At 41.1% G+C, this 27374-nt stretch overlaps 1 protein-coding gene across 10 annotated transcripts in view; it reads right to left on the reverse strand.

Moving 5' to 3' along the window:
• CNKSR2 (connector enhancer of kinase suppressor of Ras 2) overlaps positions 1 to 27374 on the reverse strand; it is a 220460-nt gene that overhangs the window by 162585 nt on the left and 30501 nt on the right. For all 10 annotated transcript variants that reach the window (XM_030476537.1, XM_030476541.1, XM_030476540.1 and 7 more), the window contains exons 2-3: positions 20755 to 20918; positions 4628 to 4830 (exon numbers count right to left, since the gene is read on the reverse strand). In XM_030476537.1, the coding sequence (XP_030332397.1) occupies positions 4628 to 4830; positions 20755 to 20918 (367 nt within the window). The remainder of the gene's footprint in view (positions 1 to 4627; positions 4831 to 20754; positions 20919 to 27374) is intronic.

Here is a 27374-nt window from a genome sequence, read left to right on the forward strand (position 1 = left end):
TACAGTGGAAGACAATGTATGCATTGTGTATGTCACCATGGTGAAAAGAGGGAGATCCATTTCTGAGTGGCGAATGCGTTCTGCTACCACAGTGCTTTCACACAAAGCAGGCTTAAAGGGTGTACTGAACAACTAGAATTGTTCATACATGAACAATGAGTGTTTGCATCACTGCAGGCTGCACTCTTCTGTAGACAACAGAGCATCACCAAAAAAGTTTACATAGCCCACAGTGGAGCTTGGAGGTCCTGTTCTCTGTCCAGACTCAACCACTGAAGCATTCTAATGTCCTTAACTTTACGCACAGATTTTAGCCTTACTTAATAGGATTTATGTATACATAGAAGTGCTTTGCAGAATATTAGCACATTCAAGCCCATGCCAAAATGACTTGCCCACCTGGGGTCAGAAGTCAAAGCATTACACCCAACCACTCTGAATGGCCCTAAAAGCAGACCTAGACTTGCCAAAAATTTTACATTTTGTTACTACTGTCAGCAAGTTGACCCATGTCTTTCATATGACCAAAAATTTCTATTTACAGTTGGGTTTTTTGTTCATCTCCTTGCTCCATTTTGTTCAGGTATCACATATCCAGACAGCAGTGGTAAATTAATCAGACTGGTGCACATTTGTCAGCCTGTTAGCTTTTCTCTAACTGAAAGCTTTGAATACAAAATCTGTCTCCACAAGATCTCTTTGTTCCTACTACTTAGACTTCAGTGTAATCTGCAGCAGCAGTTTAAGTTTTTTATTTCCAAAATGGGGATAGTGCTAGGGTGAAAAACAAGGGCTCCAGAAGAGTTGCTGTGAAAGACATATTGAATCACTGCCCACACAGACGGCTGAGTCAAATAGTACACTAAAATCCAGTGTTCCTTGACAAATACTAATTCACAACCATTAAAATCTGTGACACAACAACAGACGCAAAATGCTGTAGTAGTTATCTCATGGGGAGTTTATTACATTTTCTTAAATTCTTAATTGAAAAATAAACTACCACATTCTCTTAGTTGTGTCTTTAATGGAGGCTCGATTAAAGCCCTAAGAACAACAATCCCTTCCCTCACTCCTAGTCTCTAAGTCTGCATTTATTGTTACTATTTGCTAAGATCCAAAGCATTCTTCCTAGTGCTGCACAAGACACACGGTATTAGGAGCCCTTGCTTCAGGTAACGCAGCCCAAGCACTACAGCACAGGCAAAAGCAGGAAGCCCAGAAGCACAGCTAAGAAATTTTTCTTGCTTAGTGCAGGCAGTAGGAAATACATATTTCCAGGGTGTTTGGCTGGCAAGGACAATAGGAGTGTGGTGGAGGTGAATGAAGACACCAGATCAAACCAAGAGGAACATGGAAGATGGCACCAGTAGAAGCAAGAGATGAAAACAACCTGTATGTTGGCAGAGCAAGGAGACAAGATGGGAAGAGACAGATCTCATGCAGGTGCCATCAAATGTCACCCCAGGACAGGTTCTCTCTGGATTCCTCCTCTTCCACAAAGAGCATTACAGTTCTTCCAAGTTAAGACTATAGTAATAAGCTCTACCTTAAATTTAGCTGTCCCAGGAAAGAAAAACATGAGGTACAGTGGGACTTGAGGGGGGAAAATGGAGTGCTTAAAGGATTTAAGTCTTCTGGAAGAGAGGATAGATTTTATGGGCTGAGAAAGTAACAGGACGTTAAAATTAGTCTAAAAAATTTAAGGACATAATTTATTAGTGTGATGACAGTTTCTTTACAGAATGTTTGGAGAGCTAATTCATGTTCCTCAAAATCATCAGCCAACCTGTTTTAAAAATAGCTAGAATTCTCTACTAAATTTTCCAGTTTCTAAATGAAACTAAATCAGAAGACTTTTAAAGCCTGGCAACAAAAGCTACCCTAATTTTCAGTTAAACTCAATCTTTGACATACATCTGGAAGTAGGACTGCTCCAGGCAGAGACCTGGAACAAACAGCGTCCTTGGATTGGTCCTGCACAGTGGCACTGCAAGAGCCATGGTGAAAGTAACTCGGCAAATCATGACCCTCGCACTCCTCTTGATAATTGTGCCTGGCTTAACAAGGTCCTTACAGATTTTAAGTGTCCTATAGAAACATCGTAAAAAAGAGCTCACTAGAGCAGCAAGTGAAGCACAAGTTGTATGGAGTCATCACCATTCCCTACGCATAAAAGCCACATTATTGTATTTCTATGCAAGTTGGAACTGCCGCTAGCTGCTTTTTCCTGACATGACCTGAAAAACACTGCATAAGAGCAGCTTAGTACGGCTGACACAATGGGGTGGATAACCCTAATAGCCACTTCTTTCCTCCTAATGGCTTGCTTTCCCCTCTCTTGCACCCCAAAGATAGAACTGGTGGTAAAAACCAACCAAAAAAAAAGATTTAGGACCCAGATTTAATAATAACAGCTATGCAGAATAAAATTAAATCCAAGTTCCTGACTTTAAATATTTTATTTTTAAAATCTTTCTCCCCCTAGTGGCCCCAATAGCTTCTTATAAGGAATACAACAGGCAAAATCCTGTTGATCTCCCAAAGTTCCCCTCCCTGAGAAAAACGCAGTCACTGGCGAGCCTGCATCCTAACCTGGGGGCTTCACAAAGAAGGAAGAACAAACCTAACCAAAATGCTCACACGCTCATAAATCAGTAGAACTGACATGCATTTTTTAGAAATTATTTAAGAGATCTTCTCCCACCAACACTAAAACCTGCTAACAGAATTATCTCTGACAAATACACTATAGCTGCCTTTATAAACATAATTTCACTAAGAGGTAATGCTCAACACACTCCTGAGCTACAAACTAATTTTACAGTCTGGATTTGTCTTTTAATACTAAAAGTCCTGAAGTTCAACTACTAAATTCATATTGATGCCAAAACCACATTGTTTTTCAACGTGTTAAAAGTATACATATATGTGTGTGTGTGTATGTGTGTGAAAGTTTGCTGCTTAATACCAGAAGAATAGAAAGAAGTGGCAAATGCTGATCTGCCTATGCAAAAAACCCCCATGGTTTTCTACTGTTCCTTCTGTTTTAAAGCCCAGAATAATATGCTGTTCTCTGCCAAAAATGATTTGCAGGGATAAAATGTGAAGCCTACAGGTCTTCCCAGTGACAAAAATAGTCTAGAGGCAGAACTAAAAATATATTCCAAATTTTTCAAGTCTCGATACTAAACTCTTTCCATGAGATTGTATTGCTTCTCTGTGCATCTAATGCTAAACATCTAAATAGCAATTTAGGAGCCCAATTTTAGGTACTCTGGTTTTGAAACTTGGGGAAAGGCTTGAAAGGGAGGAGAAGAGAAGCAACAGTGGTACTTGCAATCTATTGAACGAAAGAAAGATTTTGCAGTGCATCTTAAGAAATGGAAAAGATTCATGCCTCACTTAAACCCTTCAAATGGAAATCATTTATGGGACAGAATACAGTTTGCCTCAGGAAAATGAAACACAACAAAACCCACAGCAGTAAATCCAAATAATTCTGATGGATTTTGTGAATCTCACAAAGATCATACTCTGAGCAAAGCTTCAGCTGCTGGATACAAAAAAAGATACACCTTTTAATCAAGATAAGCATTTTATTTTCATGATAAAAATCACTGTGGTGAATTTTGTAAGACATAGAGATAGACTAATTTTAACCACTTCAGGGGTTTCAATGATCATCTTAAAAACTTGCATATTACTCTTTTTATCATTAGAAAAATGTCACTACAGATACAGAAAAGGAGAGCACTTAAGTCCTGGTCCCACATACTTCCTAGGTAATAGAGGTGAAAGTACAAGACAGTTCCAATTGCATCTACAGTTTCAGAGGTATCTCACTGCCATTTAAACAACTTAAAATGCAACATGCATGGACACACACTTCAAGTATATATTGACACCTATTTAATGAAAAGTATGATCACATTTTTGTGAATTATATACTATCAGAGCAATGAATCTGAGTTATGCAGGTTAAAGTGAATATTAATATTCAAATATGTACGTCTCTACAGAGTTGTAGAGACCTTAACGCTCCCTACAACTACCTGAAAGAAGGTTGTAGTGAGGTGGTGGTTGGTCTCTTCTCCCAAGTAACAAGTGATAGGACAAGAGGTAATGGCCTCAAGTTGTGCCAGGGGAGCTTTAGTTTGGATATTAGGAAAAATTTCTTCACCTAGAGGGTGGTCAGGCATTGGAACAGACTGCCCAGGGAAGTGGTGGAATCACTGTTCCTGGAAGTGTTCAAAAACCATGTAGATGAGGCCCTCAGTGACATGGTTTAGCAGTGGACTTGGTGGTCCTGGGTTGGACTTGATGATCTTAAAGGTCATTTCCAACCTAGTTGATTCTATGATTCTGTGATATATAAACTAATGATGTCATCCTGTTGCTCTACTGTATTTCCAGACATGTGTAGGGTTGCAGTGCATTTAGAAATATTGTAGTGAAATGATATCTGAATGGCATGGTGACCTAACAAAAAAATTGGTACAAACTTCCTCTCAGAATTTGTAAATGAATTGTTTCCATTTCAATGTCTACATTATATTTTGTAAAGAAGTTGGGGTTTGTGCGTGTGCATGATCAGGTTACCTGTAACACATTTGGAAGATTTTACCTGTCCAACCAAGCCAGCAGACTTTTAGCTGCTCCAATCAGATCCACTACCGATGTCAGAAAATCATTTGGTAACTTGCGGCTGGTCCTTCCATCATAGTGACCACTCCTCCTCCTCCCAGTGATGAAGTTCTGCAGATTTTTGGCAGATGCATTCAGTTTGTGAGAAAGGGTTTTTAGATTTTCTGTTTCCAAACCATAGTTCTGCATTGGAGAAAAAAAAAAAAAAAAGACAAGAGAAAGTTAGCTTTGCAGCTGAACATGAAGTACCGACAACAGTAAGACTGCTCTTCTGCTTCAAAACTTAACCATTCCTAACAATCAAGGTAGAAATACACCCACTCATTAATTTTTAAATGTATGGCATGTTCTGTTTCTAAAGTGCATAAAAACAGAACAAAAGATGAGCAAAATTATGAGTGATCTTTCAGCTGGTTTTAAGTGCACTGAGAAAAACATCTCAAAATGAAGAAAAAAACCTAGTCTGGAAGACTGACTTTCAAAGCAGTCCATCACTCTCAGTAGATCAAATGGTTCTCTCAGTAGATCTGATAGTTACGGATCAGTCCCTTCATGTCTGCACTCACACCAGGTCCTATGATCACGTTAGATAAGGGGGCTTGCAACTAGCATTAATACGTAGCATGGACCCAGTATAACACCAAATTGCTTTTGTTGGTTCCTGTGAAGGAAACATGTTCATTTCCTTATTTTTATTCTTGTTAGCAGTAAAGGACCACCAGAATCACAGACCAGAGAACACAGTGCTACTCTGCTCAGTGTCTGTTGCCCTTTTAAAGTCAAGATGTAAACTCTGCTTCCACTTAAGAGTCAATCCTTCAAACTTAAACTACGTTTCTCAGCTGTGCAGCAGAGACAGAATTATGCAGAAATATTAACAAACAGTACTTGAAAATCCTTCAAATCTACAAATGTTGCTGAAACAGCACTAGAGAATACCCTAATTTAATGTTCAATTACAATATAATATAGCACCATTCGTTATTTCTATAATAGATTTGTTTTCCTCACATATGCAAACAATAATAGTTATTTTGAAAGAGATTTTCTTTTGCCTTATTAAGGAATAAGCAAGCAATTGGACTGAATTGAGCTTATTATTCCCATAAAGGAAAGATGGGACTTCTGAAGGTACTCCCCACCTTAACCATATCACAGGATTATAACACAGGGTGCTACCAAATTGTTCAGTTGATGACGGGAAGGGCTACTTTCTATCAGAGGGTGGACCATTTTCTACCACAAATGACTGACGAAGTAGGATGCAGAAAACCCCACAGCTGCACACAGAAAAATCTACTTTCTAACACCCCCTCTCCTCACCAACTCTACTCCCAGGCCCCTAGTTTGGCTCCCATGCTGATCTATCCACAAGGAGAAGAGATGGGAGAAGGGATATATTTGCCAATGCTAATTTAAGACCACTGAAGTTTATTTACCTTAGTCTTTTTTCTATAAGAAATGGGTATGGAGTGTGTAATTATTTACAGCAGTTGTCATGCTCCTAATCCAAACCATCTACTAAATGAACTTAATCTCCTCTTTAATTACACAGGACTACAGGATCATTATATGGAAGCTAGTGGCAGTAAGCCCCCAGCCCTCCCACAACATCCACTCCCAAGAAAATGGGAGATCATGACAGAGAGACTTCAGAACACGGTTTGTCTGCCATCTCCCAGCCAGCCTTTCTTTGTGCTTGTAAACCAAACACACTCCATAAGGGAGACACTAAAACCACATCCACCTTACCACAGCACCACAGCAGAGGATGCACTTTGGGACTCATCTTAAGGGGGAAGTAACAATACACTAAGGTCGTGCTTTAAAAACTGGCACTGTAAATTCTGTGAACATCCATACTTCAGGCATGGAAGGCTTTGCAGGCATGTTTCTCAGCTGCACAGTTTCTGCACAGGACCTGTCCTCTGCCACCTGGTTCAGTTCCCAGTTAGACAAATTATATGTTCGGGCAGTGACTTTCCTACATGTAATTATTGATAGCAATTATACAAGAAACTTAGATTATAAGTAAAGAATTATAAAATGAAAACAATAAATTGGGACAGAAAAGTAAATCATACTTTATTATGCAGATAAACTAATCACTTACTAAATCAATCCAAAGTAAGGAGATAGGCATCAGATAAAAATAAATTTGATTTTGCCGTGGTTTTCTGTGGTTGCTGTGGCTGAGAGAGCATGATGGAGATTGAGGACTGGGTCAGAGTAAGCTGGAAAAAAATCACAGAATCATAGAATCACAGAATGGTTTGGGTTGGAAGGGACGTTAACGATCATCTAGTTCCAACCCCCTGCCATGGGCAGGGACACCTTTCACTAGACCAGGTTGCTCAAAATCCATCCAACCTGGCCTTGAACACTGCCAGGGATGGGGCATCCACAGCTTCTCTGGGCAACCCGTGCCAGTGCCTCATCACTAAAAACACCAGTTTTGTTCTTATTTCACCCTGCTTCTTGAGCACCTAGCTTATTTTGACAAAATTAACAGGAGAAGAAACAAATCAAAGGTAGTCTGGGTGAAGAACAGGCAGACCAAAACCCCACCACAAGCGAGTCCCGTGACACCTGCGCAACATGGTGCTCACCTCCTTGAAACACGGGGCGAATCAAAAGTTTATTCTACAACAGGAAAATAGGCTGCATTTCTTTATACGCTTCGTCAGAAAATCAGCTCCTATAAAAGTTTAGTGGCCTCTTGTTAACATTTCAAGTGATGGACACCTGCAGACTCACTCTTTTTCAATGTCTTTTTTTACCGTTGGGTATGCAGAAAGGAAGAGACAATGTTAACAGATACAAAGTCTATTTTCACACATATTCATCAAGCGTGTGTGTTCCTTAACATAGAAAAACCAAAGGACAAATGTAATGCTTAAGCTACATACAAAATTCAGTCTTACATGAGGAATGGCACTGATTTCAGTAAAGCATCCACCTGTAATATGAGACAGATAAAGCTGGGGATGGAATATATTTTGGGGCAGCTGTGTTTATTGAAGCCTTCAAGTACAAGGATCCTAAAACAGCAGCCAAGCTAACGAAATCCACACTTTGTTTATCACTAATATTTCTGGCTCACATTAAAAATTAACAAAAAGTTGCATGTTCTAATATTGGAAAAAAACCTTGCTCAGATAATAACCACCAAGTTTAATCATACTTTATACACAATAACACACTATTAACAATATGGTTTACTTAGAAATGCAGAGTTTATTTTCAAGCACCGTAAGAAGATAATTGTATTGCCGAGGTATCTCCAGAGAGGACGCCTTTAACACCGGAGCGGGGGGAAGCACAGCGTCCAGGAGCCTCAGTTCGGAGCGACAAGAGCGACCGAGGGAGCCTCAAGTCCTCGACAGGACTTGCCCAGGAGCCGGCAGCTCAGCTGGCGCGAGCAGCTGACTCACAGGGGGCGGCGCCAGGAGTGACGGCACCAGCCCTCAGTGGGTAAAACCCATCCCAGGGAGCGCGAGCGACCAGGAGTGCGGCGAACAGGGCGTGGCACATCAGTCAGGGCGTGGCGCGGCAGTTGGCGCAGGCAGGGCGAGCGGGCAGCGAGCGGGCTGGTGAGCACTCGCCTCAGGACCAGGGCCCGCTCTGGGAGCGCTGCCCCGGCGGTGGCCAGTGTAGGCACCCAGACAGAGCCGATGAGAGGGGAGGCTGCGGCGCAGACCTCGGAGTGTAGAGAGTGCCTCGACTGGTCTCTTGAGGCGAGGGTGCGCAATGGACAGGGCTGCACTCGGTGCGCCCTGGTGGAGGTCCTACTGCAGCAGGTGGCTGAGCTGCGGGAGGCTGTTGGAGAGCTAAAAGATGCCAAGGAAGCTGAGAGGAAGCTGGGCTGCTTGCTCCAGGCCCAAACTGTGCAGGGGCCGCGAACATCCAGCATTGCTCATACAGGAAAGAAGGAGGGCAGCAACCCAGGAAGCTGGGAATTAGTCACGAACAAAAAAAGGAGGAAGAGGACAATTAACGACAAGGGGCTTCCTCCTAAATCTGATGTCCCCACCCAGAACTGCTTCGCAGTTCTGCAGGGGGCTAACGAGAAAGCACCCACCACACCTAATGAGCATCCTGGTGATGCACCAGCAAAGAGGATCACTACTGGTGCCTCCAGGAAAAAGCGGAGGGTCATAGTAGTAGGGGACTCTACTTTGAAAGGCACTGAGGCACCCATCTGCCGGCCTGATCCAGTCTCGAGAGAGGTGTGTTGCCTGCCAGGGGCTCGGATCAGGGATGTTGCTGAGAGGCTGCCTGCTCTAGCAAGTCCTGCTGACTGTTACCCCCTCCTAGTGGTCCATGTGGGTGCTAGAGATATAGATAGCAGTAGCCTGGAGAACATTAAGAAGGACTACAGAGCCCTGGGAGAGGTGGTTAGGGGCTCTGGAGCTCAGATAGTTTTTTCATCGATTCTCCAGGACAAAGGGGAGTACCTTAAAAAAGCTAGGCGCGTTTGGCAGGTTAATAAATGGTTAGAATGGTGGTGCCATAGTCAGGGGTTTGGCTATTTAGAACATGGGGCTCTATTTGGGAGGCCAGATCTACTGGAGTCTGGTGGAGCTGGTCTGACAAAGGGGAAGAGCTGTTTTGGTAGGAGGCTTGCCAGGCTGGTCAAGAAAGCTTTAAACTAGATGTGTTGGGGGAGGGGAGCATTGATCCATCCCAACACTCCTGGTCAGTTGCCAGCACCTGTAATAAGTGCTTGGAGCAGTGTAGAGATGTTCCAGCTGCCCCAGCCATTGAGTCGGCTGCATTTGGAGCTCGGCTAAGGTGCCTCTATACAAACGCCCGTAGTATGGGGAACAAGCAAGAGGAATTAGAGATGTGTGCAAGGCTATGGGAATATGATGTCATTGGTATCACAGAAACATGGTGGGATGGCTTCTGTGACTGGAGTGTTGTAATGGAAGGTTACAGGCTGTTTAGAAAAGACAGGCCAGGCAGACGGGGAGGGGGCGTTGCTATTTATGTCAGTGATAGGCTGGAGAGTATGGAACTCTGTCTGGGGACGGGTGATGAGGTAACAGAGTGTTTGTGGGTCAGGATCAAAGGGAAAACAGCAATGGGGGACATTACGGTGGGGATCTGTTACAGGCCGCCTGATCAAGAGGACTCTGTGGATGAAGTGCTCTACAGACAGATAGGAGCAGCCTCACACTCACAGGCCCTGGTCCTCATGGGGGACTTCAACCATCCTGACATCTGTTGGAGGGACGGTATGGCCCGGCACAAGCAATCCAGGAGGTTCCTCGGTTGTGTGGAAGCCAACTTCCTCTTTCAAGCAATAGAGGAGTCGACAAGGAGAGGTGCCATGCTTGACCTCGTGCTCACCAACAGGGAGGGACTGGTTGGAAATGTGACACTCCAGGGCAGCCTTGGCTGTAGTGATCACGAGATGGTTGAGTTTGAGATCCTCAGGACAGTGAGAAGAGCGCGCAGCAAGCTCACTGCCTTGGACTTTAAGAAAGCAGACTTTGGCCTCTTCAGGAACCTCCTTAGTAAGGTTTCATGGGATACAGTCCTAGAGGGCAGGGGGGCCCAAGACTGCTGGTTGATATTCAAGGATCACCTGCTACGTGCTCAAGAGTGTTGCATCCCGACTAGAAGAAAGTGCAGCAGGAGGGCCAGGAGACCTCCATGGATGGACAAGGAGCTGCTGAGGAAACTTAGAGGGAAAAAAGAAGCTTATAGAAGGTGGAAGCGAGGACAGGCGGCCTGGGAAGAATATAGGAGCATTGCCCGGGAAGCTAGGGACCAGGTTAGGAAAGCGAAGGCCCAGCTAGAATTAAGTTTGGCAAGGGATGTAAAAGGTAACAGGAAAGGATTCTCTAGATAGGTAGCAAATAAAAGACAGACTAGGGACAATGTGGGCCCTCTCCGGAAGCTATCAGGAGAACTGGCTACCATGGATTTGGAGAAGGCTGAGGTTCTTAATGACTTCTTTGCCTCAGTCTTCACCAGCAAATGCTCTGACCACACCATGAAAGTCTTGGAAAGCAAATGCAGGGACTGTGAGAATGAAGACCTTAGGCCCACTGTAGGAGTGGATCAGGTTCGAGACCATCTTAAGAACCTGAACGTGCACAAGTCCATGGGACCTGATGAAATCCATCCACGGGTCCTGAAGGAGCTGGCGAATGAAGTTGCTAAACCACTGTCCATCATATTCGAAAAATCCTGGCAGTCAGGTGAAGTTCCCGACGACTGGAAGAAGGGTAATATAACCCCCATTTTCAAGAAGGGGAAGGTGGAAGACCCAGGGAACTACAGACCAGTCAGCCTCACCTCTGTGCCTTCCAAAATCTTGGAACAGTTTCTCCTGGAAAACATGCTAAGGCACATGAAAAACAACGAGGTGGTTGGTGACAGCCAACATGGCTTCACTAAGGGGAAATCCTGCCTGACCAGTTTGGTGGCCTTCTATAATGGAGCCACAGAACTGATGGACAGGGGCAGAGCAGTTGACGTCATCTACCTGGACTTGTGCAAAGCATTCGACACTGTCCCGCATGACATCCTTGTCTCTAAATTGGAGAGACATCAATTTGATAGCTGGACCACTCGGTGGATAAAAAACTGGCTCGATGGCCACACGCAAAGAGTTGTGGTAAATGGCTCGATGTCCAGTTGGAAACCTGTAACGAGTGGTGTCCCTCAGGGATCGGTGTTGGGACCGGTCCTGTTCAACATCTTTGTCGGCGACATGGACAGTGGGATTGAGTGCGTCCTCAGCAAGTTTGCCGACGACACCAAGCTGTGTGGTTCGGTTGATACGCTGGAGGGAAGGGATGCCATCCAGAGGGACCTTGACATGCTTCTGAGGTGGGCCGATGCCAACCTTATGAAGTTTAACCAAGCCAAGTGTAAGGTCCTACACCTGGGTCGGGGCAATCCCAGGCACTGCTACAGGTTGGGCAGAGAAGAGATTCAGAGCAGCCCTGCAGAAAAGGACTTGGGGGTGTTGGTTGATGAGAAGCTTAACATAAGCCAGCAGTGTGCGCTCGCAGCCCAGAAAGCCAACCGTATCCTGGGCTGCATCAAAAGAAGTGTGACCAGCAGGTCGAAGGAGGTGATCCTGCCCCTCTACTCTGCTCTTGTGAGACCTCACTTGGAGTATTGTGTACAGTTCTGGTGTCCTCAACATAAAAACAACATGGAGCTGTTGGAGCGAGTCCAGAGGAGGGCCACAAGGATGCTAAGAGGGCTGGAGCACCTCCTGTATGAAGACAGGCTGAGAGAGTTGGGGCTGTTCAGCCTGGAGAAGAGAAGGCTGCTTGGAGACCTCATAGCAGCCTTCCAGTATCTGAAGGGGGTCTACAAGGATGCTGGGGAGGGACTCTTCCTTAGGGACTGTAGTGGTAGGACAAGGGGTAATGGGTTCAAACTTAAACAGGGGAAGTTTAGATTAGATATAAGGAAGAAGTTCTTTACAGTGAGGGTGGTGAAGCACTGGAATGGGTTGCCCAGGGAGGTTGTGGATGCTCCATCCCTGGCAGTGTTCAAGGCCAGGTTGGACAGAGCCTTGGACCACATGGTTTAGGGCAAGGTGTCCCTGCCCGTGGCAGGGGGGTTGGAACTAGATGATCTTAAGGTTCTTTCCAACCCTTACGATTCTATGATTCTATGATTCTATGCAGGCAAAAAAAGACAATTCTTTGTTTTCCCCTAGTCTACATTTAGCCAGCACTAACACAAGTTATGCTTTCATTAGCCAAAATAAATTCAGTCACTGAAGGAACCACAAAGAAATCTCTGCATGCTTGTGGAGATTACAAGAAGCGAAGCAAGTCTATGCATCCGCTTTCTCAATGAGAGGCCACAGAGGAAAAGTCTCTTCAGAGACACCCTGCCTCAACAGAAACAGCTCTAATGGAGTCTTTTCTGGCAATCACAAAACAAGAACTTGATGAAGCTAAGCTACACAGAGTAATAGCTTGTCAGCAGGTGTTCGAACTAAAGGTGGTGGGAGCTATTAATACACATTTTACCTGCTAATTACTTTTCTGTGGCTTCACACGACAGTGTGAGTGATGAATTGTAGCTCTTTTCTTCACATGCTGACAAGCAGCAGCTCTAATCATCACTGATCCACTGATGAGTTTTACTTTTTTTCTGGAAAGCAGAGCCAGCCTAGTCCCTTTGCCAGGACATCCTTGCACCAGCCCCACAGGATAGGAAGAGAGTTCAGTAACCAAACTTTGGAAGTAAAGTGAAAATTCAGTTTGATCAATGTTCACTAATTGTCCCTCCTCTTTCCCCAATTAAAATATATATATATTAAAAAAAAAAATAAAAAATATCAGACCTCATTTTGTCTCTTTCTTGTGCTAAATTCACTTGACCCTTGCTGGCAGGGAAGCGCATCTCACACTGCTAGCACAGGTTAAAAGTAAAGTTTTCCTAACTCATAGTGCTAAACACCTCTGCTGGCTCAGACAGGTTGTCTAGAACCTGCTGAGACCTTTAGTTTAGGGTGCTTTTATGCTGCCCATTGCAAATGCAGAGACATCTCAACTAACTAAAAAAGCCAAGCTCAGATATGAAAAGAAGTCCACCTCTAAACGCACTGCAATATGCAATAGAGACATAGCGACAGTCCCACTAACAAATCCAAAAATCCTTTTTAGAACAGATGTCTTGGTCACAACTTTTATGCAACCACAAATGCCTCTACATCTCCAAGCACAAAGGCCACAGCAAGTTCAATGACATTGTTTGGCTTCAGCAAACAATCCAAGATTGAGAAATTAGCATAAGGCCTCTCTGCCCACCTCCCTAAATAACTGTTTCTTCTCTTCAGCCCAGAATGCTGCTGGAAACCCTGTGGAGAAAAAGGCATGCAGTGACCATTGCTAGACACAAGTTGACAACCAAGAGACACAAGTTGGGAACCAATAATACTACTGCAACACTGGAGCTGGAGGCAGAAGGAAAGTAAAAACAGTTTCTCCAGGTAGGCAGCATAAATAGCAGTGCTTACATTGATTTCTGCTACCCCTTTGGAGAAGGCAACCATGGCTGTATAAACTAGAGAAGGTAAACATTTATTTTTATTCGGCAAATGTTTATCATCACACACACAAACATTATTTTTTAAAGAAGGAAAAAAATGGCAACCTTTTGAAAAGATTAATATCATCTAGATGGGTATACTGGGTAACAAATTATGTGCAGTGTATAATAAATTATGTGTAAAGAAATGTAACTTCTCAGTTATGCCTGATATCTCTCAGCAATATGGATAAAAATCACAAGGATGAAATCATAAGTTTTCTCTCTAATACAACTTTTTAAAAAGTCTTTTTCCTCTTATTCACAGACTGAATGAAGGATTTTCAGGTAATAGCATATGACTGCTAAGAAATGGACTTAAGATAACCTCAGACAAGCTTAATTCTGCTCCTCACTATCTTTCAGTGCATTCATCTTCCACATTTAATTTTAAGCATCATTTCTGTATGTATTATTGCTTTTAGACAAGCAACCTGGAAACAGTAAAGTTCACAGAGTCCTCAGTTCAGGGGAAACCTGGGGAAGATTTTAAAAAAATAATCAAAACAGCATCACACAGATACCATGGCACATGGCAGCCATTTCAAAACTACACCTCGAAATTTGGGGCAGCCAAAAATTCACCAAGAAAAGTTCCAACCTTTGTCTCCGAAGTTGTTTTTAAAATTAACAAAATGCATCTGAACCTCATTCTTGAAAACATTTGGCTGAACACATCCCACAAAGTATGAGGCAGATAGCTTACCAGCCCAAAGTTGCGAGCAACTGAGAACACAACTTGTCATATGGAAGGTGCCTTATGTAACTTCATACCTCATCAGATCTGCCTACAACATATATTTCTAACTGCCCTTCCTCCAGCATCACGAAATGCCAGCACTAAGGTTATCTCTCCTTCAAATAGCACTGACATATGGGGTAATTTAGAAGTGTACAACACATGATCGTTACACATCTGTTTCATAAACACAGAGTAAGTAGATAAGGAGAAAAAGCCAGATAGACCAAATGACACTTATAATTTACTGCAATTATTAAACATATACTGATTAAAAAGCAAATGGTTTCAAAGAGTACAAATATTTGTCCTAAATGTTTACAGAAAAAAAACGTCAGGTGCATGATACTTATAGCCCTGTAGAACCTAGGAAAGATACATAATCATCACTGTTATCCCCTTTCTTGAAAAATGCCTTTCTTTTTCTACAGCACAATCAAGCAAAAAAGCCCTAGTCATGCTTTGTAGCACTAATAGAGCAATTATATAAACTATTCTTCTTACTCTTATTTAATCAGCAGACTCTTCAAGACCAAGTGCTCATTATTTTTTTGTTTTTCTACTTTCATGTAATTTTGTCCCTAGCCGCCAAGTGCTCTTATTTATTTCTCCAGAATTCAAACTATTAGTTACATATTCAGTTACATGCATTTCACGAAGTCCTAAACAGCTTATCAGCAGTTAAAAAAAAAAAAAAAAGTAGATTGCTATGAATACACTACCTCTTCAAAACATATGATATTGTAACAAACAAACAGCCCTGTTTATCCAGTCTGCTTTTGACCTAGAGAGTTGGATTTTTAAAGGTCCCTTCCAACCCAAACTATGCTATGACTCTGTGAACCTGGGCGTGTGTTTTGTATTTGCTCAAAACACCAAACAGCCCAAAGAAAAAAAGCAACTAAGGAAATTATCTAGGATCCATAGCTGATTTCTGAGACAGTTAGGAGGAAGGATATTCACAATTTGCATGCAGATGTATTTACTGCTTTTGGCATACCACCAGGCTTTATTGCAATTCTGTATAAAAGATCTGCTAACAACAGCAACAAACATTTTCGACATGATCTATATGAGCTATCAGAAGCCCTTTAACTCCTTAGCTTTATCGATCTGGTGATGGACTTCAGGATTTTTTTCTCTGCAGTTAAGTTAGCTCAGGCTGAAGACAGGAAGATGGATGATACCTAAGCAGAACTTTAACTTGCAAAGTGCAATAGTAAAAAGGGCAAATATAATTTTTGTGCTATGAGCATGTAGAATATTAACAATAAATCCCAACTCTAGTACATACAAATCTCCATTCCAAAATGAAGTCTTCCTCATTTACCACTATCACGATTAAATCAAATATTCACTATTACTGACAAAAGTAGCTTTAAGATCTGACTAAGTGATAAGGGTAAATGAAAGGATTTCTGTGTGAGAAATGGCAAGAAGATGAAATTAAGGTTAAAGGCATAATTCTTATGAGAAATCAAATCATTCATGGGCAAAGTAGGTCTATTTTTTACATTCATTTGCATATAAATGTTTTGTGTTAGTGGTAAATGATAAGTAATTTCATGCTGTTAGTGCACACCAATGTTTTCTCTGCAAAATACTAATGCTATCATCTCATCTGCTGCAATCTTCTAGCTTTACAGATTCAAATACACAGTGTATAATAGATTCCTGTGCAGCCATGGCAGATTTAAATAGCTAGCATGAAACCAGTACTGAAACCAGAATACTCTACAAAGCAAAAACTGTTTTGTTTTGGGTTTTAACAAAACTACGCAAATGCAGATTCCCTGAAGAAGTATTTTGCAAATTCACAGGGACTTTACTAAGTTCTTCGTTTAAGGAAAAATTTAAAACATCCAAAAGTTATTTTGAAGTTTTCTAAATATTCTTATCTTCCCGGAACAAAATATTTCCCACTTTAAAGTCTCCTTTTTAAAAATATTTGAAAATGTTCAATGAAACTAATCTAATGTTTAGTGAAGCTAATCTTATCTTCATAAAAACAAAATGTATATGATATTTTGGAAAAGTAAAGCAAAAAATCCCTTCATGCAACAGGCCATTGTGGTGATAGTCAGATAAACTAGATCATTTTCTTAAAGATGGAAAAAGAGATCTTTGGCTGTGCAGTCTTCAGTCTTTGTATTCTCTAGGCAGTGAAGCAAAGGGTAGCATTTTCTGGGAAAAATTTACCAAGGAGACATAAAATTTAGAGTCCATGGACAGTCAGCAAAATATGGTCATACCCAGTTTTGATAAATGAAACTCCGTCTCCTGAGAAACAGATGATGGAAAAATAATTAGGTGCATTTCTTTGCTTTCTGCAGCACAATTAGATATTTCAGGAGCTACAAGACCTTCAGATGCACTCCAAACCTGAAGACTGATAGAATGATGTGACGGCGTTATCTAAGTAATCGGTTCTTCCGTATGCATTTCTCTCTTCAAAAGCATCATGTCCATCTTTCCTCAATTTACTTTCTTTTGGCATTGTTCGTCCACATCCAGTTCTTAATGCAACCATCAAAGAAACAAGGCTGGTCACATTTTATGTGTGGATGAAGGTCTGCTATGCTGTTGTTTGGTTACTGATTTAAGCATTCTTAAACTAGCTTCACACCACACACATACTGAAAAGGATCATATTGAGACTAGATCTGGGTGGTAATTTTTATAACTGATGAACGAGTGTGTGTTTTATTACCTGGGAGTAGCCTGGAGAAAAAAATAACTCAGTACAGTTTCTCCCATATCTCTAAAGCTGGACATGCAGTTTCTCAGTTTAACAGTTTTCAACCAGTTTTGAGATGTCAATTATTTTTTGAGACCTTGTCAGCATGAATAAACATGCACGTCCACATCAAGCAGGAATCTACCTGTACGTGCCACCGGGATCCTGGTCCCCATTTGAAAAGAAAGGGAAGGACAACAGATGTGCCTTGCTGGAAACAGAACAATTCTACAGGCATATATCCATCATGGTTTCTCAAGAACTGATCGAAAACCATGCAACAAACTCTTATCATCAATGAAATACCATCACAGACTTCACTGCTTCTTTCTTTCAAGCACAGAGAACATTTCATTTATCTTGCTCTCTCTGACATATGGATCTTATAAAACACAAAACTGCACTGAGGCAAGATAATCTATTGAACATGCTCCCACCTTCACAGACTGAAGGAGAGAGGGAAGAGACAAACCACATTAGTTACACGGCCCACTCTCTCCCAGAGCACATCCAGCTTCAGTGATGGTAAGTACACCTCCACCATTATCAGTGAGTGTGACCTGTAACAGCAGTAGCAGCTGGGCAAAATCTTTATTCCTCCTTCTCTGAAGCACCACAGCAAAACAAAACCTGTGAATCTCACTCCCAGGATGCTTGTTCTCCTGTCAAGAGCACAATATGGCAGGCTGGCAGCCAAGAGAGACTATACTGAGATGGATAGCACAGGCCACAATTTGTTCTCTGATAGCTAACAAACACTGGAGGATCCATTTGTTGCTAGTGCTTATGACAGGAGAGGAATTACCATGAGAGACGATAGCCACTCACGCACCTTCTGTCAAAAATCAATAAAGAACATCCTTTAAATAGTGTTATCAATTGTAAATGGTTCCCAACTATTATTGTGGCAAGCAGTTTGTATGTTTAGCACTGTTCAGTAGCCTCCACCTGGTTTAAGGAGGTCCCATGCTCTCTCCATATCAGACAAATATGCTTGTTCAGGCTCTCCACTTTCCTCCAGGAAGAAAATGTTGCCCCATCAACTACAGGCATGCAACACAAGCAGCAAGCTGGTTTGCCATTTGCCATATCCACAGCTGACAGGGCAGAAACTGCAAGTAGAAGTTTACACCATAAAAGTGTTGGGAAAGGGGGCTGGAAGAAAGCAGCTATTAAAATACATCAGCTATCAACACTGCAGAAGCTTTCCTCATTGATGGCAACTCTGTCTTGGAAACTCCCCTACTGAGTGGGAGCAGTAATGAACAGTGGGAGGTGGTTCTGTCCCCCTCAATTGTCCTCAGCACCAAAAACTGTTTAGGTGGTCACTCACTAACTTGGAGAAAATGGGGAGAAGAATCAGAAGTGACCATACTTTTGTTTTTTCAATGATTAGTTTAAAATCAGAGATTATGCTTGCATGGCAAAATTAACATTACTATTCCTTCTCCGCCATGCCACCCTCCGTCTCCAGTATCCATAAATAGATGTTAATTCAGTCAGCTCGTACTCTTGCAACTCATGCCAAATTCTATCACAAAACTTCTGTCAAACACAAAAATTAATCAGATAATTTTTATTTAAAAACCTTGCACAGTGACTACCCGCACTAGCGGTTATCCTACACTGGAGAGTCATAGGATTAAAGTTCTCCTAAACAGTACAGCCAACATTAGAAGCTAATCAGAAGAATAGGCAAGCACTGACCAGGACAGATACTTACTGATGCAGTAAGAAAAGCAAAACCTGTAAGTACGGGACCAGTATAGCCAAAAGAATTGCCTCTGAATTAAATTTCTTAAGACGTTTATCTGATTAGTGAACAATAAATTCAAATTAAGTCCACTAAAATCAATATAACAACCACATATTTTTATCCCTAAGGAGCCATCAGGAGCCAATTCTGAGACTGCAAAAACCTCAGCTTAAATTAGAAGCTGCGATCTGAACACATGCTATTGTGTTTCAGTGATGAAGTTTTCTTTAAGACAAACTCAGAAAAGCAGCCAATACTATCTGTGCAACATGGACCAGGAAGGAAGAGACTCAATGCATGAATTAAGCATGCAGTGCTAGCCTTCACTACAGATGACTTATTTTATGTTCAACTTAGTTCCATACACTTTTGCCTAAGATAACAGAGCTACAAAGACAAGTTGTGTTTGTTTGTCTAAAGATAACATCTGTAATTACATACCCAGGGCAAAAAGAAATTTCAGCTAATAAACAAGGATGGTTTTTTTGTGAAGATAGGTTATTTTTGAAAGAACCATAATCTGTCTCCTTGTGTGCCTGAGAAGAATGGTCATCAGTGTTCACCCTAACTTAGATTTTGTCTCAGTTAACTAAAGTGTTTACTTTCTTGTTGCCTTCTGCACTGTCTGATGAGAAAAGTACTTTGTGAATAAGTCTGTTCCCTTCTATATGAGTAGCTTTTGTTTTCAAGATTGCATCCTTTCCATCATTTAAAAAACAAATAAGTGAGTTAACTTATTGCACTGAGCCACTTTGCAATGTTATTAGAAATACTGCTCTAAAGAAGGGAACCTAAGACATGTTTAAAACCAAATGTCTTCCTGTATGGAAAAGCTGTTCTCCCTTTTTTTACTATGTCTTCTCTTTTTTTTTTTTTCTTCCTTACCCCTCACATCTGTCTCCCAAAGATGCAACATCAGGCTATTCAGAAAAGCTGCTGCATACTGAGAATCCACAAGCCCTTCTGAAGGGCCTTTCAGCCTACCATCTTTGATTGCCTCTACTGGGATTCAGCTTTCTTAAAGCTGCTTCTAAGGCTTGGAAAAGCAGTATGCATTAAAAATCCACAAAACACCACGTTAGGCAGTCAAGTACATCTTACCAGAGCTGTCTACAATCCTTCCTACAGTGAAGAACGCAGACAGTGTGCCCAAGCTATCACTAATGTTTACAGGCACACATAAAAGGTTCATTAAGAAGGGTGAAACCAGCACCACACATCTCACCAAGGGGATAATCCCAGTTATGCATGACATGACCTGACTGAAAAAAACATTACCAAAATCCCACTGTATGCTCCACCAAAAATATATGTGTTACTTACACATAAGACAAGTATTTCAGTATTTAATCCTTTCTACTGTGAAATAGAAGCAGCTATGTTTCAGAAAGCTCAAATTATCATCTAAACATAATTTGCATGTATCAGTGAAAAATGACATGGTTAATATCAGGACATTTTGTTTGTAAAGGGCAGCCAGCACTCAGCTACTGCATTCACATATATAACTGTTTTACATTCCAAAACAAACCCAGTCTAGTTCTTTTTTTTTCAGATCAACTTTTCTTCTATAAAGACAGATACGCAAGCTTTAAATCTCTGATACCAACGTGTTTAAAAAGCTCCATCTTATCAGTAGATATTGCTCTTGTCTCTGGTTTAAAATGCTAAATTGTTCATACATTATGTGTCAGGAGTTTAGATAGTGTTTAGGACTAGAAATTTGAATACTGTGAATTCTTAAACTGTGAATGTGCAAACACTGTTCACTGCATCCCTGTTTTGCTCCAAGAAGTTTACCAGTGCACAGAGCAAGTCTACTGCTTCCAAGATAAGTTCCTGATGGCCAATTCGTGTGACTCCAAGATCTTCAAGTTCTTGATGAGTAATGCGTAGTAGCTGGTCGCCACTAATCTTCTCTCTCTCAAAGTTCTTTATGTATTGCTGCAGGCAGTCATCAAGACCTGCAGAAACAGGATAGAAGAAGGGAAGACAACAGTTAGGAACATTTTGTACTGCCATGGGAAGTAAAAAAGGACTGAAACCAAAACAAAGCCAACAGAGGGTACTTGCCCTGTCTTTAAAAAAAGTATTTCAACATTACAAAAAACTGATGTTACACAGAAATCTTAAGATTTGGAGAGCTATGGCAGCCATGGCTTTTCAACCTGTGGATGATATCAACTGTTCCTGAACCCCAAACAGAGCCTTGAATTCTTGTAGGATAGTGCACTATGAATGCCTATCTGGCAGCCTCTAATAACCAGTATGTTAGCAATGTCTCCATTATATCTGGGACAGGAGAGGAGAAGAGGGAACAGTGTAAGGAAGGAAGACTAGCATCCTTCTCCAGATGCAGCATATCAACAGATGTTGTTAATTATTACAGCACTGTAAGAGACTGGAAACAAAGGAAAGTGTTTCTGCCAGAGATCAATTTCTAAGGAAATAATGAGAGTGTGAATATGCTTAATGCCATACATCCAGGACTGACTAGCTGTCAGGGTCTCTTAACCTCACTCCTAGTGTACCTCCGCCATGGTAGGCCACATGATGAGGAAGGGCTGCTGGAAATGCCAAGAAGGCCAACAGTATCCTGGCTTGTGTCAGAACTAGTGTGGCCAGCAGGGCCAGGGAAGTGATTGTCCCCGTGCGCTTGGCACTGGTGAGGCCGCATCTCGAATGCCGTGTTCAGTTTTGAGCTCCTCGCTACAAGTTAGATATTGAGTTGCTGGGGCGTGTTCAAAGGACAATGAAGCTGGTGAAGGGTTTAGAGCACAAGCTCTATGAGGAGCAGCTGAGGGAACTGGGGTTGTTAGAACTGCTTGTTAATCAAAGAAATGTTTCACTGTAAAACAACACAAGACATGCATAATCAGCGTGATGTACAAGAGGAAGATCTTAATTTCTCTCTTTCTTAGACACCATTGCTTCAGAACGTGTCAAAGAGCATGAGTCCTGCATATTCCCAAGGCATTTCAATGGAGCCGTCTATTCATCCAAATGCTGCTGTCTTTCTCTTACATGCTAGGCAACGCTCATCGTTATCAGCGAACAGACAAACAGCAGTAAAAATCAGGTATTCTTTTCTGTGTGACACCCAATAGTAAGGCCATTTAAAAAGTCCCAGTGCTATAAGAACTCATTTAGACATCTAAATTTAGATTGCAAAAGGAAATAATTTTTTTTCCAAATCTTCTTGAATCCACTTTACTTGCTCACACACAAGATACCATTATCTTGAATTATCTGATGTGAGCTTTCTTGACTTATCCATATTTCTACGTACTTTCTCACAAAGCCCAAGTTTTCCATCTATTATGTTAATTGCATGAACTGTTTTACAAGCAAAGTCCCATGTATAATGGCATTTATTTTTTGAAAGAAATTGAATATTCTTGACAATACAGAAAACATTTTATCTAAGAATGTATTAAAAATAGGCCATAGATGTGCTTTTGCTAAATGACTGTAAAAGAAGGCAGTAAGTACTTCTGATATTCCTGAAGTCCCACACTGCTTACATAGACTGCTGAATGAGAATAATAACATTAAAATATTCAACGTCATCAGGTATCAAAAAACTCAGGGCTAAGAGACTATCAACACAAATCCAGAACAAGACATGACAGATGCACTTAATAAACACTTACTGACGGTTAATTCTAAATAAAGCCATTACTCTTCCACTTCCTGCTATCTATGTATGTCATTGAGATGTAATCTAGATGGATGCATATAGTTCACATAGGGTAAGAAAAAAATTTAAGACAACAAAAATATTACTGACAATTGCTTGACTCACCAATTTTGTAAAAACTACAGCCAGGAAAGAACAAAATAATTTAACCATAGATTGTGTGACATTTTCAGAATAGCTTGCCACAAATACTTCCCCTCGTTCCCTAAATAGAACGTTCTTTTAAAGTCATTTATTTCTGTCATTCTATTTCTTAATTAAAGAGCAGCAATTATTTTTGTAAACAGAACTCTGCACAGATAGGAAACAATAATAGTACGAAAAGAGCGGCAGCATTCCTCACCCACACCTTTCATCCCAGAGCCACGGCAGACAGCCCTGTTTGCCAGCAGCTGGCCAGCCGCTGCTGCATTCAGATCAACATGAGGGGAGCTTCAGGGAGCGGGTGTTCCTGGCTGATAATGCCATTTGACTTGGGACAGGACAAGATGTACCAAAAAACATCAGGCACCTGAGGTCCACAGAAACACCCTGGAAGCTAATGGGGAAAGCACAGCTTTCTTAAGAGCACTGTGTCTTTTATGATACTCCTCCAAGTCCAGCATCCACCAAACCTCAATGTAGTAAGAAATTTTTCTAGCTGTCCAGGTCTGCTTCACTTCTACCCTCAGATGCCCTAATATCATAGGATGTCACACAACCAATGTACCACAGGAATCCCAGCAAATAACTATTCCCTGTTCCATGCTATGGGTGCCATTATGGTTGCCAAGCATCTAGCAGTCCTGGATATTCAAGAACAGTGGCCTCTTTCCAAAAACCAAGTCCATTATTATATTCTCGGTGCATAGGGCTGCATCAAACAGGTTTTGTGATGTCAATACACAAGTAACAGTCTCTTATTCAACAACTCTGCTCCTCACCCAAAATAACCCCAAGACTTATGTAAAGGCACAGATGTTCCAATAATAAGAGAGTTTAATGTAAAACTGTATGATAGTACTCCTTTTTAGACCTACCATTTAAAATAAACACTATATAATGTGACTTTTTTCTTTTTTCTTAAAAGATTCCTCTTCTTGTGCTCTAGAAATAACACAGACCTCCAAGAACACTAACTACTCAAGAAGCACCTCCCTGCCCTGCATGCTTTCCACCTGAGCTTATCAACAATGTTATTATCAATGGCAATGTTGTCCAGATCCCACTATACACTCCTGGCTAATTTGACTAGGGCCTAGAAGAGCATTTAAGATGTTAATACATTGCACATCTTTGTCAGCTGGCATACCCCTGAGGTGTTACGTACACAGATGTACTATACTGTGCATTAACAGAATATGAGCAGCTCTCTTTACTAAGTTTAAAGTAAGCTCTACCTCATCTGTGAGACTAAACAAACGAAAAACAATAGCAAAAGTAAAGAAAGCACCTCCAGTAGAAACTGCTCAGAAGAGTCAGTGCTTTTAACATTAGAAAAAACTTCTCTAGAAAAGTTCATCTCACAAGTAGAACATTCTGGAGATGGTTTTTTTTCCCCTGCTCAATCATTTGAGTTCTACCTTGTGTGGGCCAAGTCAGAATCCATCAAACCATTAACAATATTTAATGGCTTGCTGATACAAAACAGGGCAGACTTCTATGTAATGGATTCTTTTTATTACAACAGCACAGTAGAAACTTATAAAGAAATGTTTAATTTCATTTTTATACTCGTATGATTTTCTGGAATAAGACTGCATGATGCAGCACTATCCTCCAGGGAAATCTTCCACACTTGCTATCTTCTAACTAATACCAGAACTGCACACTTCATGATCTCTCTGAGGTATTGTCTTATTTTGAAGTGTGTAACAGGTTATCTTTTGAAACGAGCAAACCAACAAAGCACCCTGTAATTCAATGTCAGAACAAGTTATGCACATATGTGGTAGTTCAAACTCAAATGAACCTCTCCATTAAATACATCCTGAGGTTCTGATCTCACAGTCTGTTCCTCCTCTACAAGCAGTTCAGTCTTTCCTCCAGCCCCTAAGAGACTAAAAAGTATTAAAATAGCATTTTCTATGTCTAGATCTGAATTATAATTTGTAATCAGCTGCTCAGATATACATGAAAAGATATAATTCCAAAAATACTGGCAACTAGGTAGAATATTCTTCCTCAAATTGGTGGCAAGAGAATTTTTCCTTAAGATTGGAAAACGACAGTGAAAATAAAGAGAGTTTGTGTCCTTACCAACCTTCTTTTTCATTTGGGGTTAATGGAAAGATTATGAACATTACAGGTTTAACTATCACACATGAAATTTTGGAAAGGAAGTATATTTTTATGCTCCCCTGCTAAATCAGAACGAGGCTGTAAACCGACAACTTCCTTTGCCAAGTCCTTGTTCTGTAAACCCAGCATTTCCTGAAAAGCAGTAACACATAGACAGTACATGGAATAATTTTGCACGGGAGGCAAAGACGCACAGCTTTCTCAAAAAACAAATGACAGGTTTGGGGTTTTTCTTTTTCTTTAAATATAAGGCAAATTCATCTTTCAATATGAACAGAAAGAGTATGCCCTACCTGAACTCCATCAGTTTCACACCTTAACAAATACAAATTGAAGCAATGGACTGCAACACAGAGTTTCACAAGTCATTAAAAAAGAATTACACTAGAGTTTAATATAAACTGGGCATTTATGTAATACTGTCCAATGACTTTTCAGGTCACACACTATTTGCAATATTTTTACCTGAACTAGCATGATGGAAAGGACCACTAAAATATTCAATGTTCAGAAAAAAAATCATAGTTGTTTTCTCCCGGCTCACCTCTGAATACACATTAAATTTAAGCCAACTATTCTTAAGGATTGACCACCTTTGAAACTGCATGAGTCTACGTATGTTTCAAACTTAAATGTTCAACTGAGTTCCTGATAAATTAAAAAATTGTGCCACGACTTATGCATTTGCACCTAGGCTTTATTAATCCACAGCTGGTAGGCTACTAGCCTATTCACTTTATTTATGCAAATATACAAGCTTTGGCTATGTCAAAGATCAAGACAACCAACCAGAAAACTTCTCCCTGACTTCCACCTCAACCAGAGAGCTGCTCCTGGGCACAGACACTGCAGTCAGCCCAGAGTGCGCAACTCTCTCAACCACAGCAGCTTCTAGTTGAGGTACACACTTACATTTCCTCCCTAGGTGAACCAGAACATGAGAGGGGAGACTAGGAAAGGCCAGGTTTAACCACAATCTGAACGTAGCATTTGGAAACTCTCCATATCCCTCAGTCTGAATGTCACCACAGAAACTGGGAGCAAGCCAAGCCAGCCGCTTTGCCACCTATGAGGCAAAGATATTTCTCCTCTGCCCACGCAAGGGATGCTCACGTAAAGGATGCTCACTGCTTCGGGGTCTTCATCACCTCCTGGGCTTCATATGTGACAAACAGATGTCACAGTTATCAGTGCCAAAAGATGGAGCAAAGAACACAATGTTTTAAGTGTGGTAGATGGCAAATGCCTACTGCAGAGAGGAAGGCTGAAAAAATGTAATGCCCCGTCCCAGAGGAGCACTGCAGGAAGGATGACAAAAGAAACAAAGGAAGCAGCTTTTATTACAGATCAGGAAAAAATGATACTTAAAACTTTGGAGGAAAAAAAAATAATTGCAGGCCCCAGATTTATGAATGGGTAAAGGATTAAGGGTGGGGGGGAGGGGAGGAAAGAATTGCCAAATGCCTGGATTACAATCCACAATCACTTTGTGCACTGGTTATCTGCAATTTCAGGCAAAAGCCCTCTAACTGTAAAACGTATTTGCTCTTCACTCTGTAGAATTATTCTCTCTTCTCCCCCACCCTTCCTCTCTCTATATATATATATAAAAAAAAATCCAAAAATATTAAAAATAAATATTAAAAATTACTGAGAAGATCCAAATAATTATTCCTTCAAGCATAACATGTGTATTCATAGAATATAGTATACGATTGCATATTTTCTATGTGCAGTTTAGGTTAGATGTACTTTTTCTAGGAATCTTCGACTGTTCATAGTCAAAACATTAGCTAACAGGTACTGCTAACTAAAAACTACACTTTTAGACAATGAAAAAGAAACACAATGTATATAAAAAACCACTTTATATGCAGTGGATACATACTACTTCATCTAGAAAAGCATGCGAAATTCGTAGAAGGAAGAACTCAAAGTACAGAAAACATGAACATAAGAAGCAGCAACGTAATCCAAATTCAGCCTCTCCTGAAGGTGTTATAAATGCTGAGACTCTGGCTACTAGACCACAGGTACTGTGTACGGCAGTGAGGTAAATGAAGAAGGTATCACACCAGGATCCTGAAGAGATGCACAAAATGAAGAACTGAAACAGAAGTATATTTTAGACCTTGTTGCTCTGTTCTTTTTAAGGTCCTTGCCAGGAGAAGGGCCTGTACTCGAAGGAAAAGCCAGCAGTGAATGAGGAGATGGCATTATGCCAGGTGAGAACTTGAGAGTCAAAGAGAGTATTAGTGACAGTGGTGGGTTTAAACAGAAGTTTGAGGTGAAAGAAGTACTGTCTCGAGTCACTGTGAATTCTGTAACTAAAAATCAAATCCTGTTTGAGGAATCTAACTGTGAAGTGTCTGCTGTTTCTGTGCCTACCGATATACTCTTTTCATGAGACCTGGATATATTAATAGTATGACCATGCTGG

This window comes from Strigops habroptila, chromosome 2 (assembly GCF_004027225.2).
Source record: "Strigops habroptila isolate Jane chromosome 2, bStrHab1.2.pri, whole genome shotgun sequence".
Classification (NCBI taxonomy): domain Eukaryota; kingdom Metazoa; phylum Chordata; class Aves; order Psittaciformes; family Psittacidae; genus Strigops; species Strigops habroptila.